This window comes from Panthera leo, chromosome A1, assembly GCF_018350215.1.
Source record: "Panthera leo isolate Ple1 chromosome A1, P.leo_Ple1_pat1.1, whole genome shotgun sequence".
NCBI lineage: Eukaryota > Metazoa > Chordata > Mammalia > Carnivora > Felidae > Panthera > Panthera leo.
In genome coordinates, this window is record NC_056679.1 from 90,732,845 (window position 1) to 90,751,864 (window position 19,020).

General features: G+C 43.9%; 1 protein-coding gene and 1 long non-coding RNA gene across 4 annotated transcripts in view; one reads left to right on the plus strand and one right to left on the minus strand.

The window, feature by feature from the left end:
* RUFY1 (RUN and FYVE domain containing 1) overlaps positions 1–18,565 on the minus strand; it is a 59,028-nt gene extending 40,463 nt beyond the window's left edge. For all 3 annotated transcript variants that reach the window (XM_042932674.1, XM_042932679.1, XM_042932690.1), the window contains exons 1-5: positions 18,265–18,565; positions 7,768–7,941; positions 6,322–6,439; positions 3,393–3,494; positions 1,414–1,537 (exon numbers count right to left, since the gene is read on the minus strand). In XM_042932674.1, coding sequence (XP_042788608.1) covers positions 1,414–1,537; positions 3,393–3,494; positions 6,322–6,439; positions 7,768–7,941; positions 18,265–18,550 — 804 coding nt within the window. In that variant the 5' untranslated portion in view covers positions 18,551–18,565. The remainder of the gene's footprint in view (positions 1–1,413; positions 1,538–3,392; positions 3,495–6,321; positions 6,440–7,767; positions 7,942–18,264) is intronic.
* LOC122216225 lies at positions 8,168–9,795 on the plus strand. Its single transcript, XR_006200789.1, has 2 exons — positions 8,168–8,676; positions 9,514–9,795. It is a non-coding gene; the product is annotated as an uncharacterized LOC122216225 (long non-coding RNA).
* Positions 18,566–19,020: the final 455 nt, after the last annotated feature.

Sequence of the window (19,020 nt, forward strand, 5' to 3'; positions counted from 1 at the left end):
AGAGCCTGCTTGGGATTCTGTCTTTCCCTCTCTCTCTGCCCCCTTCCTGCCCACCCTCCTGTGCATGTACGCACTGTCAAAATGAATAAAATAAGCTAAAAGTAAATAAATAAATGGTTTATATCTCTACCGACATTGAGAACTATGTGGGACAATAGTGTGAAATAAACAAAATTACAAAATGGTGTGTCTGGAATAATCATATTTTGGTTGAACAAAAGTCCAAATACCTTTAATAAAAGATATAAACATACACCCCCTATTCTTGTGCTGGAAGGACAGATAACAAAATGTAACACTGTATTACTCTCTGAATATGGGATTATGTGTGAGGTTTTGTTTCTTTTCAAATAGTTGTCTGTATTTTTTGAAAAATTTTCAACATGCAAAAACAATAAAACTATTGGGGAAGAAAGGGGGGAGAGGTTATAAGAAAAAAACAAAACAAAAACAAGCTGACCTGGGCATGGAGGGATTAGAGGAAGCTTTAGATTCTTCAGATCCAAACTTGTGGCAGGAAGAAGGCTGGGCATTGGCCCAACCACAGCTACAGATGCCCTGAACAGGGGTGGAGGTCGGGATGGGTCGGGGTGCCTCTCCCCGTCACACATCTATTGTCACTGCCACCAGGAGTGTAGAGCTCAACCCTGGTCACCTGCTCCCATAAGGAAGAAAGCCTCCCAAGGGGGCTGTCTCACCCGTCAGGGCACTCTGATCTGTGCTGCCTGCTTTCATTTGGACCCCACTGTATCATCTCACTTCCCAAATCTCTCGTGACTCTACCTTCCTAGTCCCCATCCAACTTTTGGGACTTTGCTCACTGTTTTTGCTGTCTCCACTGTTGGCCCCTTCTAAAGTTATGACCTGGATGGCTGCTAGATTGCTCTTTCTCAAACCTGGGCCCAATCATTTCAGTACACTGCTTAAAAACCTCCAATGGCTTCCTTTTTTTTTTTTTTTTTTTTTTAGTTTATTTATTTATTTTGAGAAAGAGAGACAGAGACAGAGAATCCCAAGTAGGCTCCACACTGTCAGTGCAGAGCCTGACATGGGACTCGAACCCACGAACTGTGGAGATCGTGACTTGAGCCGAAATCAAGAGTCAAAATGCTTCACTGAGCTACCCAGGCAGCCCTCTGATGGCTTCCCAAGGTTCCAGACACAAAAGACAAACCCTTTCGCAGGACACTGATGGCCTGGAAACTGAGCCCAGCCTCTACCTTCATTTCATGTGCCTCCGTGCCTTGGCCCAGACTTCCCCTTCCCCAGGGGGCTTCCCCCTCTGCCCCAGCCTTCCAGTAGACACCCTCTGCCATTTGCCCCTTTCTTCGGCTCAGCCCATGTCCTCAGATCTTATGGAAAATCCCTGGCCCAAAGAAGGCATTCCAGCTAGAGCCAAGATTCCTATTTTACCTGAGAATCCAAGTCTTCTCCTTTTAAGCAGAGATTGGCATCGAGAACATTGAGTCCCACCAGCAGACCCACAATCACCATCCCTTCCTCTTCCATCATCAATGCCTCAGGCTCATAGAACTCACTGAAAGAGAATGACACAGCAGGGGGCTTCTTAGGAAGGGATGTTCATCACCCCGTCTCCCTGACCTGCCCCCCTTTTTATCTCCCAGCTGACAGCTGGGCTGCCGGCTTCACCAGAAGCCAGAAACTCCCTGGTGTCCATTTCCTCCTGCCCCCACCTGCTTCAAGTGCTGCTATTTCTTCTCTGGCCTCTCTTCTCTTCCTGTGGTTGAGAACGGGCTCCTCCCACCTCTAGTCTAAGGCTGACTCCTCCATCTGGACCCTGGACCCTGGTCCTTCTCACCTCCTCTTGGCTCCTCTGTTCCTGACCATCACTCTGCCCTTCCTTTCTCTGCTGGCTCCTTTTTCTGCACTGTGAGGAACTATTTCTACACTCATGTTAGCCGGAAGCAGGTTTCCACAGCCCCCCACATCCAAGAATAAAACCCTTCCCTCTTCCCTGTGTCCCACGGAGCAACACTGGATGCTTTTACTTTCTTACCTCCCGAGTCACCTCAGCCATTCATAGTGGGGCCCCATCCCCTGTCTACTACTGCTCCTGGTCAGCAGTGATGTGCTAGTTTACCAGCTGTGTGTGTGTGTGAGTGCATGAGAACTTATCATCTTAAGAATTAGTTCGTTAGGTCATAGGGATGAAAGGTCCAGCATAGGGAATACAGTCAATGGTGCTGTGGTAACTCTGCACGGCGACAGAGGGTAACTACACTTGTGGTGAGTACGGCATCATGGTGTAGACTTGTGGAATCACGATGTTGCACACCTGAAACTATGTAATGTGTGTCAACTATAAGTCAATTAAAAAAAAAAAAGAATTAGTTCATTAGAACAAAATCTGTACCTCGAAGTTACTCAGTGTGACTTTACTCAAAGTGCAAAGTATGTGAAGTATTTGAAATCGCATTTATCATGTTAAAGATATAATCAATAATAAGCCATGACTTAAAACGTGGAAAATTTTGAGTGGCAGGCCATACTATAAAAGCTATTTTCAACTCAATTAGACAAAAAGATTAACTCTAGAGAGATTCTTCCCTTATAAATGCTCATGTTCTAGAGAAAATTCCTTTTATGAAGATATTTTTGCTTACATACGTTTATATGTACATATTTTATAAATTTATATTTATATATTTATAAATATCAAAAATGAACCAGTCTTGGGCACCTGGTGACTCAGTCGGTTACGCATCTGACTCTTGATTTCAGCTCAGGTCATGATCTCATGGTTTGTGAGATCAAGCCCCATGTTGGGCTCTGTGCTGACAGTGCGGAGCCTCCTTGGGACTCTCTCCCTCTCTCTCTCTGCCCCTCCCCTGCTCTCTCTATCTCAAAATAAATAAACATTAAAAAAAAAAAATGAACCAGTCATAAATTTCAGAGACAGCCAGTTAGTCATTACTGATGCTAAGAGATATAAAATTTTACAAACTGGATATGGAATCCTAAGATAGGTAATATCTTGAAAAAAGCAGGATTTTATACTTTAAAGTTGTTCACTGCATCTGGTTTTAAAGTCATTTTTTCCCTGTTATCAACAAGTCAAATAAATAACATTTTGTTGAAGCTTAACCGAGTAGGCTGTCAGTTACCTAATTACAGGGATTTTGAAGAATGAGTTTCGAAATGACTTTTCAAAATGAAAAGTATGACTCTTCATTCAAAAGGACTTTCAGATATCCGTGCTTACAAACTGAAATACTCTTTTAAAACTAAGCCACAGGAAATTTATGATGAATAATAATTCAAATAAAAGCTGTGTATGTTGTATACTCGTTTCAATTTAAAACAATCTGCAGAACTATGTTCTAATTATTCATAGAGCAAAAGACAAGCAAAGATAGGAGGTAAAAAAATACCTTAAGAGATGTTTATTGTCTATAAGCACTTTCAGATAATCTGCCAGTTTCTTTTGCATGAGTGCAAGATAAAGCCATGCTCTGCCTCTTCCCACAGCTGTCCTAGAATTCAGAGAATCAAACTGTTAAGGTGTTAACACCAAAAACCCCTCAAACCCCACTTTAAAGAGATACACATATTCACACATGTACATGCACATCAACATGAACACAGAGAACACTGTAAGAATAGTGGCTTTGGGGGTTGGGTGGAACATACTGCCTGCGAAAGCCCAGAAAACAGCTCTTTGGGTACAGTTTGAATTTTGTATCATGGACATGTACTTTTTGTCTGTTTTTTTTTTTTTTTTGTTTGTTTGTTTGTTTTTTTTTTTTGGATGCAAAAAGATGATTTTATTAAAGCATGGGGACAGGACCCATGGGCAGGAAGAACTGCCTATTTTGACAAAAGAGTGAGAAAAAAACACTCTTAATCCTCAAAAATCTGATTTCTGGAACAAATACAATCAGACAAACCTTTGCATATATTCATAAAATTTCACAGGGGGCCAGGAAATACCAGATTAGGTTTGTACGTCAGACATAGGTCATGATGTCATGATGTGTGGGTGTGAGCCCTGCATCGGGCTCTGCGCTGGCAGTATTGAGCCCACTTGGGATTCTCTCTCTCTCTCTCTCTCTCTCTCTCTCACTATTGCTCTCTCTCTCTCCCCCGCCTCACTTGCTTTCTCTATCTCAAAATGAATAAAACTTAAAAAAAAAAAAAGAAAAAATTCTGGGTGACAAATCATACTGCAAAAGATATTTTCATTTATTTATTTGTTTGTTTGTTTATTTACTTGGGGGGTGAGGAGCAGAGTGAAGAGACAATCCTAAGCAGGCTCTATACCCAGTGTGGAGCCTGATGCGGGGCTCAGTCTCACAATTGTGAGATCATGACCTGAGGCCGAAATCAACACTCAGATGCTTAACCAACTGAGCCACCTAGGAGCTCTGATATTTTTTCTTTAAAAAAAAAATTTTTTTTTTTGAGAGAGAGAGAGGGCAGAGGAGGGGCAGAGAGGAGGAGAGAGAATCCCAAGCAGGCTCCCCACTGTGAGTGCAAAGCCCAATGAGGGGCTCAAACCCACAAACTGTGAGATCATGACCTGAGCTGAAATCAAGAATCAGACGCTTAACAGACTGAGCCACCCAGGCACCCCACCCTGGTATTTTCATTTTAGACGGGGGAACTGAATTTCAGACAGATTCCTCTCAGGATGCAAAAATTCATCCTACAAGTTTCAAACAACCTTAAACAACCCCTTCCCCCCAAAAAAACCCACTAGTCATAACTTCCAAAATAATACCAAAATTTTAGAACTTTCATTACTATTTAATGAAATAGTTAAAAAAAAAAGTTCTTTCCCATGCAGCCCCCTGTGAGGCTACTCCCAGAGGCATCAAGGAAAGGGAACTATTGTATATTTCCTCTTTGGCAGACAGGGTAGGATTTTGGTACCTAAGCCTGTTTAGCAGCCAGAGTTAATAGGGGAACAGAGTAGTGGGTTTAGCTGACAGTGAGCTCTTTGTTAGCATAAGGCTTCAAAAATGCCTCCCATGCATAACTGGAAACAGAGGTCTGAGCGTAGGAGGGACTGTTCTACTCCGACCTGAACATGCTGGGACTTGGTCTAGCTGCTTCACTCCCGAGGGAGTGAGCTGGTCGGAAGGGGTGGGCAAACAGGACCACATAAGTATGAAGCAAAGCAGAAGACGAGGGAAGTGCATGACAGATCACCATATACAGATTTGAAGGTTGTCATGTACAAAAGGCTTTCACCTTCTGTGGTACAAGCCCAGAGGACTGAACTAGTGACAGGGACACAGGCTTAAATTTCGTCTTGATAAGAATGCACAGGGTTCTGTAGCAATGGAGGTCAATGGGCTTCAGAAGGTTCCAGAGTCCTGCAGACCTGTGTTCTCTTCCTGGCTCTACTACTCACTTGCCAACAGACCTTGGGCAGGTTACTTAGCTACTCAGTCTTAGTTTCTGTACTTATCAGTGGGGATTCCAACAGCTTTCCCAGAGGCTTGTTGAGAGGGATTAAATGAGATCCTGAAACGTCCTTAGCACAACTCCTGGCACATGGCAGGCCCTTAGTGAATGCTGGTTATTATCATTATCTCAAAATGGAACAGGCTAGGTCCTTGGGAGAAGCATCAGAGGCTGGACAGTCGTGTCCCCCTGTGGGAGACTGCAGGGTGCTCTTTTGTATCGGCCCAGGGATCTCTAGGTCCCTTTCTAGTTCCAAATTTCATGATGATGCCTTGTTTGTATTCTGTCCAGTTTTTTATTTTGAGCCTATGCATGGGGAATCCTGAGGCAAACCCAGACATGGCAAATGATTTGTCAGTCTCACCTTTTCACAAATGTCTCATGTCCCAGAATCGAAAATCTGGCCCGAACTACACTATTCAGAAAGGTGCCCAGATGTATCTGAAGCACGGATTCCCAGGAGTGTAATGATGACTCCTTTTACTCCTGTAACCGCTCCTCAGGTGACAACACCTTTTCTTTTTTAAAGTAATCGCTACACCCAACATGGCACTTGAACTCAAGAGTTGCATGCTCTACTGAGCCAGCCAGGTGCCCCACCACATCTTTTCAAACTACGTGACCTTGTGTGACAAGCAGGAATCTTTCAAACCCCATTTGAAAGATAAGGGAACTGAGGCTCAGGGAGGGGCAAATCTTGCTGAAGATCTTGAGGATTATGAGCATCAGGGCTGGAACTAAAGTTTAAGTTGAGTGTGGCTCATGCTACAATTTGTTCTGAATTAGAAAAAGTTTTATCAGCAAGTAGTTGAGAAATGGGTAAATACAAGGTTTTTTTTTGTTTTTGTTTTTGTTTTTAACATTAAGTCAGTGTAACTGTTTCTCACTCACTTTAATTCTGGCAGATTTCTGACACTGGTGGCTATATCTGATGCTTCTGGACAAAGTTTCTCCACCAGCTCCAAAGGACCAAAGAAAGATTTATTTTGGCCAATAAAACTCTTCTTGACTAAAAGGGAAAACAAAAGGGTTATTTATAAGAACAGGTTGCAAAATGTCTTCAGGTGTCCACTGTCTCTCTCCCAAAAGCCAAACAGACAATGCACGACTCTACCACTTAATCCTGATTTAGTCTCAGGGACTCAGATGCCAGGTAACAAACAAACAAACAAACAAACTCAGATGCCAGGAAGCTCTCCCTTCCTCTGGTGACAGGGTTTCTCTGATATCCCGACTATGTTCTTACTCCAAGTATTTACTGCCCATGAAATAAAACAAGTATCTCATATCTGTATTGCTTGTAGAAAGCCTTCCCCTTTCTCCCTCCTACCTGATGTCAAAATCAATGCTCAAATTATCCCCACCGTCCCTCATCTGACTTGCTGCCAATAATCTTCTAATGGGTCTTCTTGCTCCCAATACGGTCGGCTCCCCACCCTTACAATCTGTTCAAGCACGTGGAAGTTGTTTTAAAAATGTAAGTCAGGTCATGTTTTCCCTTGCTTAAAATCCTCCAGATACAGTTGGAATAAAATCCGACTCCTCACATGACCTATAAAGGTCTACACCATCCAGCCTTCCCCCACCCCCCAATCTATTTGCCTGACCTCATCTCCCCGCACTCTCCCTCTGAGCCCTCTGGTATCTTCCTCAAACCAAGCTTGATCTCACTCAGGACTTCTGCACCTGTCTTTTTTCTCCCTCAGGAATGCTCTTGCCCCAAATCTCTGCACGGCTAACTCTCTTTTGGGTCTCAGCTCATAGTTCCCCAGCAAGGCCTTCCCCTCTCACTCTAGTAGAAACCCATGTTGCTTCCTTGAATTTGTAGCATTTTGTAATTAAGTTTGTTTCTGCCTTTACTGTCTGGTCCTCTAGAACTGTGCTGTCAGAGGTAGTGAGTGGCCACATGTGCTACTGAGCACTTGAAGTGTAGCCAGTGCAAGAGATGTAAAACACAGTGGGTTTTTAAGCCTTAGTATAAAAAAGAATGATGTAAAAATCTCATTAATAAGGCTTTTAAATATTGTGTGTAAAAATCATATTTTGGATATACTGGGGACAAAAAAGTATGTTCTTAAAATTAATTTCACCTGTTTATTTTCACCTTTTTTTTTTTTTTTTTTAACGTGACTAGCAGAACAGTAAAAACTGCACATGTAGCTGACCTACCAGACAGTGCTGCTCTAAATGTCACTTATTGAGGGCAGGGACGCTTGTCGGTTTTGTACACTGCTGTTATCCCAAGCACCAAGAACAATGTTTGGCACTGATGAATGCCTGCTGAGCAAACAGCTAGCCCGAATTTCCACGCCCCCAAACGCCCCCCCTCAGGCTCACCTTTCAGCCCGTGTTTGAGGCAGTGCTCCATCACTACAAAGAATTGCTGCAAGGGGGCATGGTCTGCATCCAGGCTGCGGCCCAGGCTCAGGGCAGACTGGAGCAAGACTTTGACGCTGAGTTTCATCATGTGCATCAAGTTGGCACGCTCCTCCATCATCTGGCACTTGGAAGCTGTTGGGGCACAAACAGGGACAGCTTCGTTAGTGGGCTGAGTGTGTTCCCGGGTGAGGACTTTAGATGCAGGGCAATGGATGGAAGATCGTCCAGGCGGGGCCAGGCAATCTGTTCTGAGCACGGACGTGCGGCAGGACTGATAACTGGGTTTCGCAGTCAAACGGCCTCTGATCCCTGGAGGTCATAGATGCACCCGGGCAGCCTAAGCCGCGGGTCAGTTTCCCGAGACCTTTCCCAGGCGGCTCCGCGCGTTGCTAAGGCGACCGTCCTACTAAGACTTGCGGAGATTGGCCTTTCCCACACCCAGTATTCCATTTTTGACCAATGGAAGGGGGCAAACTCCAGGAAGCCCCGCCCCAAGGTAGAAGGCTAGCTGGGGGAAAGCGTTCCGCCCCTGAACACTCCAATTGGACGAGCCCAGCTAGAGGCCACGCCCACGAAGCTCACGGGCGCCATTTTGCATCCTCTGCCTGAGTTCCCCTCGTCTTCAGCTTGTTCAGAAGGCCAACTGAACCGGCTTTTTTGTTCCATGGTGTCAGCCCAAGTGTCTTCGGGGAGGCCCCTGCCCCTGAGTTCCAGACTCAAATTCTCGTTGTTGCCCGTCAACTGTTGCCCACAGCTACTGGACAATTACGAGTTTTACATTCGTAGGTAAAACCGTTAGAATCAAAAGAACTGCTACGTTTCCATTTCAGCTCCATTAACGTCGCTTTGTTTTGAAAATAAAAAAAGGTTTGTTGGCTGTATCAGATATCCATGACAAATGTTTACCAGGTGTCCCCCTAATACCCAGGAACCTGTCATCCTGGAAATTAAAAATGTAGACTCCATGCTATTAACCGAGTCCTGGCAGAAAAAACAGCCCCGCGCGCGTCCCTCCTCACCCACGCCAACATTTAGTCTTAAATATTTGACAACTGGATGGGCGAGGGAGTCGTATTGTTTTAGTTTGCAGCTGTTGATTACCAATGAGGTTAAGTAGCTTTTCATGTTTATCCTCTCCTAGTATTCTGTGAATTGCCTGCTAAATCTTTTACGTTTCTCGCTGAACTGTCTTATTATTGATCTGTATAAATTAATAGTGATATTAATCTTTTATAGCTGTTTTATTTCACGGTCATTAATATGAACATAAAGATAGCTAAAAGAGCACATCATGTATAGCTTAAATTGAAAAGAACTACATAATGAATTATGACCGTGAATTACTTTCAGAGAATCCTATGTATTATATTTATAAATTCGAAAACTTTAATGAACTGGATGATTGGCAAAGGAAATAAAAACTGTAAAACCTCATTAAGAGGAGGGAAGAACCCTGAGTGGAACAATAAACATAGAAGCAATTTGTAAAGATTTACTGCTGAAGAAGGTACCACGCCCAGTTCTGTAAACCACACTGGTCTTCTAATCACAATACGTATCCAGGATTCCTGCGCGGGGCTATGCAAGCCCAGGAGCTTGAAGGAAATCCGTTTCCAGCTCAAGTGTGACAGTTCCACAGGACAACCTGATTTGAAAGAGGGCTTCAAATACCTCCATTCTGATCTTAGTACTTTCTAATTGAAGTTCTTTCCAGCTTATCTGTTACCTCTGGCAGAAGACTGCGTTCAGAAACCACCCCCTCAGGCAATAAGGACTGCCCTGAGCCAGCAAGACCCCACGTGACTGACTCGAAGACCAGGATAGACTTGACCTTTACTGTCCACCTGTCTGTACTCACTGGCCTTTGTCCCACATTTTCCTTATACAAATCTGTATTTTCAGCACTTTGTAAATCGCTTTTGAAAGGCTAGTCCACTGTCTTCCCGGTGTTGGCCTCAAGGAAATAAATTCCTTTCTGCTTCACCACCCCTTGTCTCTTTGCCTTTGGATTTTGTCAGTGGTGAGTGGCCGAACCTGGTGTGTTTTGAAACCCCAGAGGCCAGTGCTCTTGAACCTCTGTGCCCTGGTTACAGATTCACTCCCTATCCCACATCTTCCTTTTTATGCACTGACCTGGGGTCCAGAAAGTCCCACACACCAAATGGAGGTGAAGCCTTCTTTGAAAATTCATCAAATCATCCAAAACATGAAGAGCTTCCAATCTCTCATTGCTTTATTGTACTTAGTTAAGGAAACCTAGTCTTGGGGGAGAGGGAAGGTCTCTAGCTCTCTAATGGGTATCCCAAATTTAGAAAGTTATAAATTTTCCCCTACAAATATATGTAATTATTCTCATCCAGTCTCAATACTCCTCCCTAGGATATACCATTAACTTGATGGACATGTGTCATAAATTAAATAGGCCAAAACTGTAGCTCCATGTTTTCAATGAAACTGGATTTGAAGTACACATAAACTATGTCTTTTTGTCAAAAAATGTTGTATTGGCAAAGCTGTAATGAAATAAGCAACACCTAGGTGTCCCCAACTGTTTTGAGTGTTGTGGTCTAAACATGTAACTAAATGAAAGAATTACAAGTATAATTTTCACTTGATAAGTCTTAGTAAAGCCTTAAAAATGTATTTTTATTTTTTAAAATTTATTTATTTTGAGAGAGACAGAGACTGCACAAGTGGGGGAGGGTCAGAGACAGAGGGAAGACTGAGAATCCCAAGCAGGCTCTATGCTGTTGGCGCCGAGCGACTGTCAGGCTCAAACTCACTAAACCATGAGATTATGACCTGAGCCGAACCCAAGAGTTAGCTGCTTAACCAACCCAGGCACCGCAAGCCTTTAAAAAAAAAAAAGTTTATTTATTTTTGAGAGAGAGTGAGATGGGGATGGGCAGAGAGAGAAGGAGACCGAGGTCTAGGAAGCAGGGTCTGCACTGGCAGTTTGAGCCTGATGCGGGGCTCAGACTCGCAAACCATGAGATCATGACCTAAGCTGAAGTGGGATGCTTAACTGACTAAGCCACCCAGGCACCCCTTGGTAAAAACTTTTTTTGGGGAACCTTTTTTTGGTAACTGATCAGTCTCCTTTATTCTATATCATCCTATTAGAGTTTTATTATTTTTACACAGGCACTGTGAAATGCTTAAGATATAGATTACTAAATAAAAAAATTAAAAAGAGATCTCAGTACAGAAAATACATTTAATAAATTAAAGTAAAAACCAAAGATCTGGGGAGATCCAAGCCTTAACCAAAAACGTCTGGAAATACCCAAGGAACTAGTCTTTTGACCCATATTCTCTTGGCTTCCAGTGACCATATTTAATAATAAGCACATCAGCCAAAAAAGGGCAACAAATAGTTTAATGGTTTAAAAGATAAGCAAATGTATACTTATTTTCTACTGCACCAAGTGCTACTTTCAATAGATCCATTAAAATAAATATGTGAGAAATGTTAATAAAAGTGATGGTTGCTCAATCCAAATTAATGTTTGATATACAGTTTATAGCATTTTATTACTGCTAGTGTTTTAAATCTGTATGAACAAGTTCAAGTACTTCAGTAGTTTCTTACACTTTATAGAAAACCTACCACAGTTTCAAATGCTTTTCAGCATAAGTATCTTAAGAAATATTATAAATAATTGTTCGAATGTTAACTAGGTGCTATGGTCCTAAAACAGGCCACTTCCAAAAAGTCTAATAATTATGGATTATCATAGTAAGGAACTTTTTGAGAAACTTCTTCAATATTGCTGAGTTGCATCCTTTGCAAGTCAGGTGATTTTCCTTTGCTTTGAACAAAAAGTAACAAAAAAATAGTTTTTGACAATAGATCAGTGTGATTTGGGGCACACAACTTGGAAGGAATTAAAAAACTTGACAACATTACTATGACAAGATTATTCATTTCTATTTCTTTTTATATGAACCAGGGTTCTCAGGGATCACATCTATAAAAGACCAAAACACAGGAATAAAACTGATGCTGAATCCTATCATATTTTATCAGTAAATCACATATTTTCATCTACAGATACATGCTAATGCAAAAAGCAAGCCAGCTCATTTAGAGAATAACAGGAAATTATATCCTTTTGTCAACTTAGCATTTCTAATTATTTTAATGGTAATTCATTCCAGAAGAAAAATATTTTATACACTTAGAGCTTTAGTCACAAGAAAAGTTTACTGAATTTTAATTCATTTACATTTGTTTCTGAAATGTATGATAGAATGAACAATAACATTTTTAAAAACATATGGAAGTGGATGGGGCACCTGGGTGGCTCAGGTGGTTTACTGCCCGACTCTTGCTTTGGCTCATGTCATGATCTCACCTGAGATTGAGCCCCACAGATGGGGCTCTGTCAGTGCAGATTCTCTCTCTCCCTCTCTCTCTCTCTCTCTGCCCCTCCCCTGTTCACACATTCTCTCTAGATAGATAGATAAATAAATAAATAAATTTTAAATAAACAAACATTTAAAAAAATATATATATGGATGGGACACCTGGGTGGCTCAGTCTGTTAAGCATCTGACTTCCAGTTCAGGTCATGATCTCATGGCTTGTGGGTTTGAGCCCCATGTCGGGCTCTGTGCTGACAGCTCAGAGCCTGGATCCTGCTTCAGATTCTGTGTGTGTGTCTCTCTGTCTTTCTCTCTCTGCCCGTCCCCTGTTCGTGCTCTGTCTCTCTCTCTCTCAAAAATAAATAGACGTTAAAAAAAAAAACAAAACAAGGTGAAATGGAAATTCAAGTTCAAGGAATAAAGGGACAATGTACAGTTTTCAGGGGTGCCTGGCTGGCTCAGTCACTAGAGCATGCAATGAGAGCAGGGGAAGGGCTGAGAGAGGAGAGAGGGAGAATCCGAAGCAGGTACCAAGGTCAGTGCACAGAGTCCAATGAGGGGCTTGAACCCACAAAACCATGAGATCATGACCTGAGCCAAAATCAAGAGTCGCTGCTTAACCCACTGAGCCACCCAGGCACAAGAGCAATGCAACTCTTGATCTCAGGGTTGTGAGTTCAAGCCCCACGTTGGGTGTAGAGATTACTTAAAAATAAAAAAAACTTTAAAAAAATGTAAAGTTTTCAAATAACTTATTTATTTTTAAGATGGACAGTAGTGCTTATCAAATCATTTAGACATTTACATACCACTTAAAGAATGATGTAACACTTTTATTTTAAAAAGCCAGTACTTAACAATAAGCCAGAAAACATATTACAAACTTTAAAATTATGATGAAGAATTTTATATGTTAGCTTTAAAAGCAGAAGATTTTTTTGGGGCGGGGCGGTCATGTGAGAAAAACATGTGAAGACTAGTGTTTTAGGTGATATGAGCTGGGCGGCAGCAGCTCCTGTCACCGTTCCTGGGTACATGGCTGGGTCCCATCCATTGTTCTCTTCATTATTCACCTGTTCCCATTCGTGCTCAAGTCAGAGAGCTAGGCAAAATGTGAAGTGGATCTTTTCTTCCTTTTTAAAATGTTTACTTTTTTTTTTAAATTTTTTTTAACGTTTTATTTTTATTTTTGAGACAGAGAGAGACAGAGCATGAACGGGGGAGGGTCAGAGAGAGCGGGAGACACAGAATCGGAAGCAGGCTCCAGGCTCTGAGGCATCAGCCCAGAGCCCGAAGTGGGGCTCGAACTCACGGACCGCGAGATCGTGACCTGAGCCGAAGTCGGCCGCTTAACCGACTGAGCCACCCAGGCGCCCCTAAAATGTTTATTTTTTATAGAGAGCACGAATGGGGAAGAGGCAGAGAGAGAGGGGGACAGAGGATCTGAAGCAGGCACTGCGCTGACAGCAACGAGCCCAATGTGGGGCTCAAACTCGCGAACTGTGAGAACCTGAGCCACCAGGCGCCCCTTTGAGCCATTCCATCTCTCAATTTTAATAGCTTTGTGACTCTAGCCAAGCTGGTCACATCTCTCTAAGCTGCATTAATAATAGTTCAGCACATCAGCACAACACATGGAACATCACAAAGTTCTACACTTCCTGAATTGCCAAATAAATGGTGTGTTCAGGGATCCCGAGCTTGACTCCTGCACAGGGGCCAGGCCTGGAATAGAAAGGAGTGCCGCTCTGGGAATATGAGCTGGAGGGAACCTGTGGCCCAACCTCCAGAGGCAGCTGGAGATGTTTTTTTTTTTTTTAATTTTTAAATTTTTTAAAATGTTTATTTATTTTTGAGAGAGACAGAGACAGAATGCGAGTGGGTTAGGGGCAGAGAGAGAGGGAGACACAGAATCCGAAGCAGGCTCCAGGCTCTGAGCTGTCAGCACAGAGCCCGACACAGGGCTCAAACTCACAAGCTGTGAGATCACGACCTGAGCCGAAGTCGGAGGCTCAACTGACTGAGCCACCCAGGCACCACTGGAGATCTGGATTTTTATGTAAAGCCTGCAAATTGACTAAAAAATCTTTTTGTGTGTTTTAATACCTTTATGCTATGCGGCATGAAAAAAAAAGCAACTTCCAGACACAAATGGCTCAAATGGCTGGCAGCTTGTTGTAACTTTTGGTGTAGAGAGCAAGGACTCAGAACGGGGAGTGGGCTGTTTGGGGTTTTTTGTTGTTGGCCTCTAAGTTATAGAGAAGTGAGTAGATGCTTTATAAATTTGAGTTCCGGGTAGCCCTTTGGTATCTTGAAAGATCTTATAATGCAGAGTGATGAGGAAGAAAACTTTGACACTTTCCCAACTGTCAGGAATTTTCACTCAGCATCTCAAGGGCTAACCTGAGTTCAGCAATGTGGAGTAGAAAAAGTTACTGTGCTTCATTCTAGAAGGAGTGGCACCAGTTGTGGAGGGCCATTTTGACACGTGGAAAATAAAATTGCCCATGGAAGAGAACAAAGGCATAATACGTACCACCTGCCCGGTGGCAAATATGTATGTAAATAATTATAAGATTTTGAAAGAGCGCCCTCTTTATTGGGTACCCACATGCAAGCCATTGTGCTGGACACGTTAACTCTTAGGAACATGCATACTTTGTCACCCGTCCATTAGGAGAAGGCATTACTCGAATAAGCAAGATGAAGAACCTGGCGTGTGTCCTGTGGTTTGTGAGAAAACTGCGTGGGAAGATGAAAGCATGCATGACCGCTCACTGAAAGATACAACAGGACTGGGGACAGTTCCTGTGCAGGAGGACATACTCTATCTACACTGAATGATCTTTTGCACGGTTTGATTTCTTTTTTATCACCTGCACTTATTACTTAAAACAACAAAGAACCGGGGGCACATGGGTGGCTCAGTCGGTTGAGCCTGACTTTGGTTTGGGTCATAATCTCACAGTTCGTGGGTTCAAGGCCTGCATTGGGCTCACTGTTGTCGGCATGGATCCTGCTTTGGATTCTCTGTCCCACTTTCTCTCTGCCCCTCCCCGACTCACACTTTCTCAAAAATAAACATTTTTTTAAATGTTATTTTATTTTTGAGAGAGAGAAAGAGTGCAAGAAGCAGGGGAGGGGCAGAGAGAGAAGGGGACAGAAGATCTAAAGCAGGCTCTGTGCTGACAGCAAAGAGCCCAACATGGGGCTCGAACTCACGGGGACAGTGAGATCATGATCTGAGCCGAAGTTGGGTGCTAAACCGACTAGGCCACAAAAATAACTGCCTCTCAAAAATAAACATTAAAAAAACAACAACAAAGAACTGAAACGAGACAACTACACGATCACTATGGCATTCTGTGCTAACAGGCCCCACATGGGATAACACTGTAAAACAAGTATTTGAAGCATTCTGCAATAATCCACATTTGCCTTTAACCTAGATCATCAAAAAAATTTTTCCCTGGCAGGAGTGCCACTCACATTCAATTTCTGCTCCTTTGCTGTTCCTCTGAAAAAGCTCTGCCCTCACTGCTTGTGGAAACACATCAAAGAAAGAAAAAGAGATGAACGAGGTGGCCCTTGCCTGGTCCTGGCTGAAGTGGTGGCCATGGTTTTGTCTCGACTTGCTTTTCTGAAGCCTCTGCAGAGCCTGCTGCCCAGTGTCCATTTCCTTTTCCCTACCCTCACTCCTGTCCTATCTGATGGCTGCAAATTCTATTACATCCGGGACTGGCCACTCAGTTCCCCACGCTGCAGCCCTTGGTAAGCCATGTTCCCAACTGGTGCCAGAGCTAAGTGGCAGTTACTCATTTAATATTTTCTTTAAAGTGGCTAGTAAAAAAAAAAAAATCCATGTATACCATGGCATTTTGCTTATAAAGGCATTGAGGCATTTAAGTGTTGTGACTAAGAGCATGGTTCAAGACTTGGTTCAAGTCCTGGTCTGTCACTTTGAAGTTAAATAGGTCAAGTTACTTCTCTTTTATTCAGTTTCCCTCTTTATAACGGGGACAATCACATGGGGCCAGCTACACAGGTGGAAATATGGAAGTCAATCTCCCCTTCCTGCGGTCCTAAGGGATTGCAATTTCCTGCAGAGATGAAGTCGGTATCTGGTTGGGTGGGCAAGAGGCCCCTCAGTCCTGCCCTGAGATACGGAGGGGACAACCCCAACCCTCCCTGGACCAGCAGTAGTCATGGAGTGGGGTCAGGGAGGGGTAGGAAGAAGCCCCAGGGCAGCCTGAGTGGGCTATGGTGGCTAAGAACCTGTCCCAGGGAGGCTGTGGGACCACACACGAGCCCGGCTCCAAGGCCCCTACATACTTCTTTGTTCCAACGTGCTTCACTTAACAAAACACACGAAGATGGTAAGAATTTAAAGTACGGGGCACTTCTGAGTAGCTGGATGACCACAATGATCAAAGTCTGCATTAATGCACACCAGGAAGTCAGTCCTGCTATCACCTAGGGTCTTTATGCAAGTTAAATGAATGAACACAAGTACAGATCTAAGACCTGGCATCTACTAAGCACAATGTAAGTGTTGGCTATTATTGATAACACTACTATGGATTGAAAACAAGTATTTTTCAAATATGCATTTGTTCAACAAGTATTTATTATTATTCTGTGCTACATGCTATTTTAGGCACTGGTACATTTTATTTATCAGTGAACAGCAGACATTTTATTATTTGCTTGCTATGTGATCTCAGATGCCTCCAGAACACCTCATGCCTTGACTTTAGGGACTAACCGCCAATGGCTGGGTATACAATCAAACACTCACAGGTGTGGAGCGCCTGGGTGGCTTAGTCAGTTGAGCGTCGGACTTCAGCTCATGCCATGATCTCATGGTTTGTGAGTTTGAGCCCCGCATCGGGCACACTGCTGCAAACACAGAGCCCTCTTCAGATCCTCTGTCCCCCTCTCTCTCTGCCCTTGCCCTGCTCGAGTGCTGTCTCACTCTCTCTCAAAAATGAACATTAAAAGAACACACACCCAAGGTGTGTGCAAAGGTAGTGAGCTAGTGGGAACTAGATTGTTGAACAGGCTCCCTCATTACCTTCTAGTCCTACTTTCCCTTGCAAGAATCTCAAAAAAAGTCAGTTTTTAAACTTTACTCCTCAATCTTTCTTAACTAGTGAAATTCTCACAATTCAGTATGTTGGTGTCAGTGATGACTTCTACAGCACATTTACCGATAGACAGGAGGGAATCAAGAAACTTCAAAGGCACATCATTAGGATTCTTAGCAGTACCATCCTTGGTCAACTCTGCCCCACAGCACTTTCTATGAAGATGAAACTGAAGTTTTAATTTTAATTTAACATTTAAACATCACATGTGTGTAGTGGTTACTTTGTTGGTTAGCACGGCTCTAAATACTTGGCTTTATAGGGCTTCCCAAGTCACACCCTTAAATGATATTAATGATATTATGATATAATCATTTAGTATTTTCATTCATCTAACATGCTCAAACTCTACTCCAGACAACAAGGGCTGAAAAGGACTATAACAGGTCACTGGGTGAATCAAAAAATCCCTATTGCACACTCTGGGAAATGTGGTGATTTGTGTCCATCACAAAGCGAGTTGACGACTCGGCTCGAAGGGAACTATCGCCTCCTGACTTCCTCCTGGGAGCTTTGACTCCCGAGTGAGTCGGGATGCGCGGTCACACCCAGAGGCGTGAGCCGGGCAGGCTTTTCGAGGTTTACAGCAGACAGCAGAACTGGATTCAGTTCTCAAGTACTTTTAAAATACAGACTACCTTAAACTCGTACATTTTGTTGAAGTCCACCAACGAGAGTAAGGAGGTTGTCTGGCGGAATACAATTAGAAGAGTCTCGTTAGGGGAGTAGCCCAATCTCAGACCGTCCAAATCCGCGTTATCTATTTTGATTTGGCTTGCACGGTATAAAGAAAACAGACGAGCAGTTGGGCGTGCTAACAGGTTGGTTGTGAACAACTCGTCTAACAGGCTAAGTAGGTTCAACTCCCTCGCCAGCCCGGCTCCCACGGCCAGCCACCTGTCCCGCGGGCGCGCGCGGGGCGCACCCCTCGGCAACCTACCTGCGCGCGCCGCGCCGTCCGCGCCTCCGTCCGCGCCTCCCAGTCCCGCGGCCGCGCGCAGCGCGCTCCCGCAGCTTGCCGACAGGTTGCCAGTGGCCTTCCGCGCCAGGGTCAGGATGGGCGCCGACCAGCCCTCCGGCCCCACCCGCAGCTTGGCCGCGCTCCGCAGCTCGCTAGGGCTAGGCAGCTGGCTTCGGTCCACAATCTCGAACTCTTCTCCCGGCTCCGGTCCCGGCGCCTGCTCCGGTTCCCGCCCCACCGGGCAGCCACTTTCCCCGTCGGCCATCTTAGCTGAATCACGTGGCCGCGACGGGCGGAGGACTCCGCGCGGGCGGATGCGCGGGCGGGCACTCTCCAGCCAACTCTGCCTCCTCGGTTTTGGTTGTTTTTTTTTTTTTTTTTTTTCCGTTCGCGAAGTTCTTCTTCCTTTTCACTGCCCCCCTTTCCCTTCTTTAACCTTAAAACGGCTCAGGAGAGTACAAATCATAACATAGAAGCACCCCTATTCCCACCAGTCGGGAGGACTTGTGTCCAAAAAATTACTCTGGTGTTTTCTCCCCTAACTGGGGTGCCCCCAGCCTGGCTTAGAACACAGCCCCCATGGCTTTGGGTTTCTTTGTGACACTATTTCCTCTTTTTAGTTTTCATTTCATGATTTATTTTTTCTACTTCGTCACTTTTCTGCAGCACTCTTTAGAACAAACCCTAGGAGGACGGGTAAGGAAACGGACAGACAAGGCAGGAAATCAGGATTTT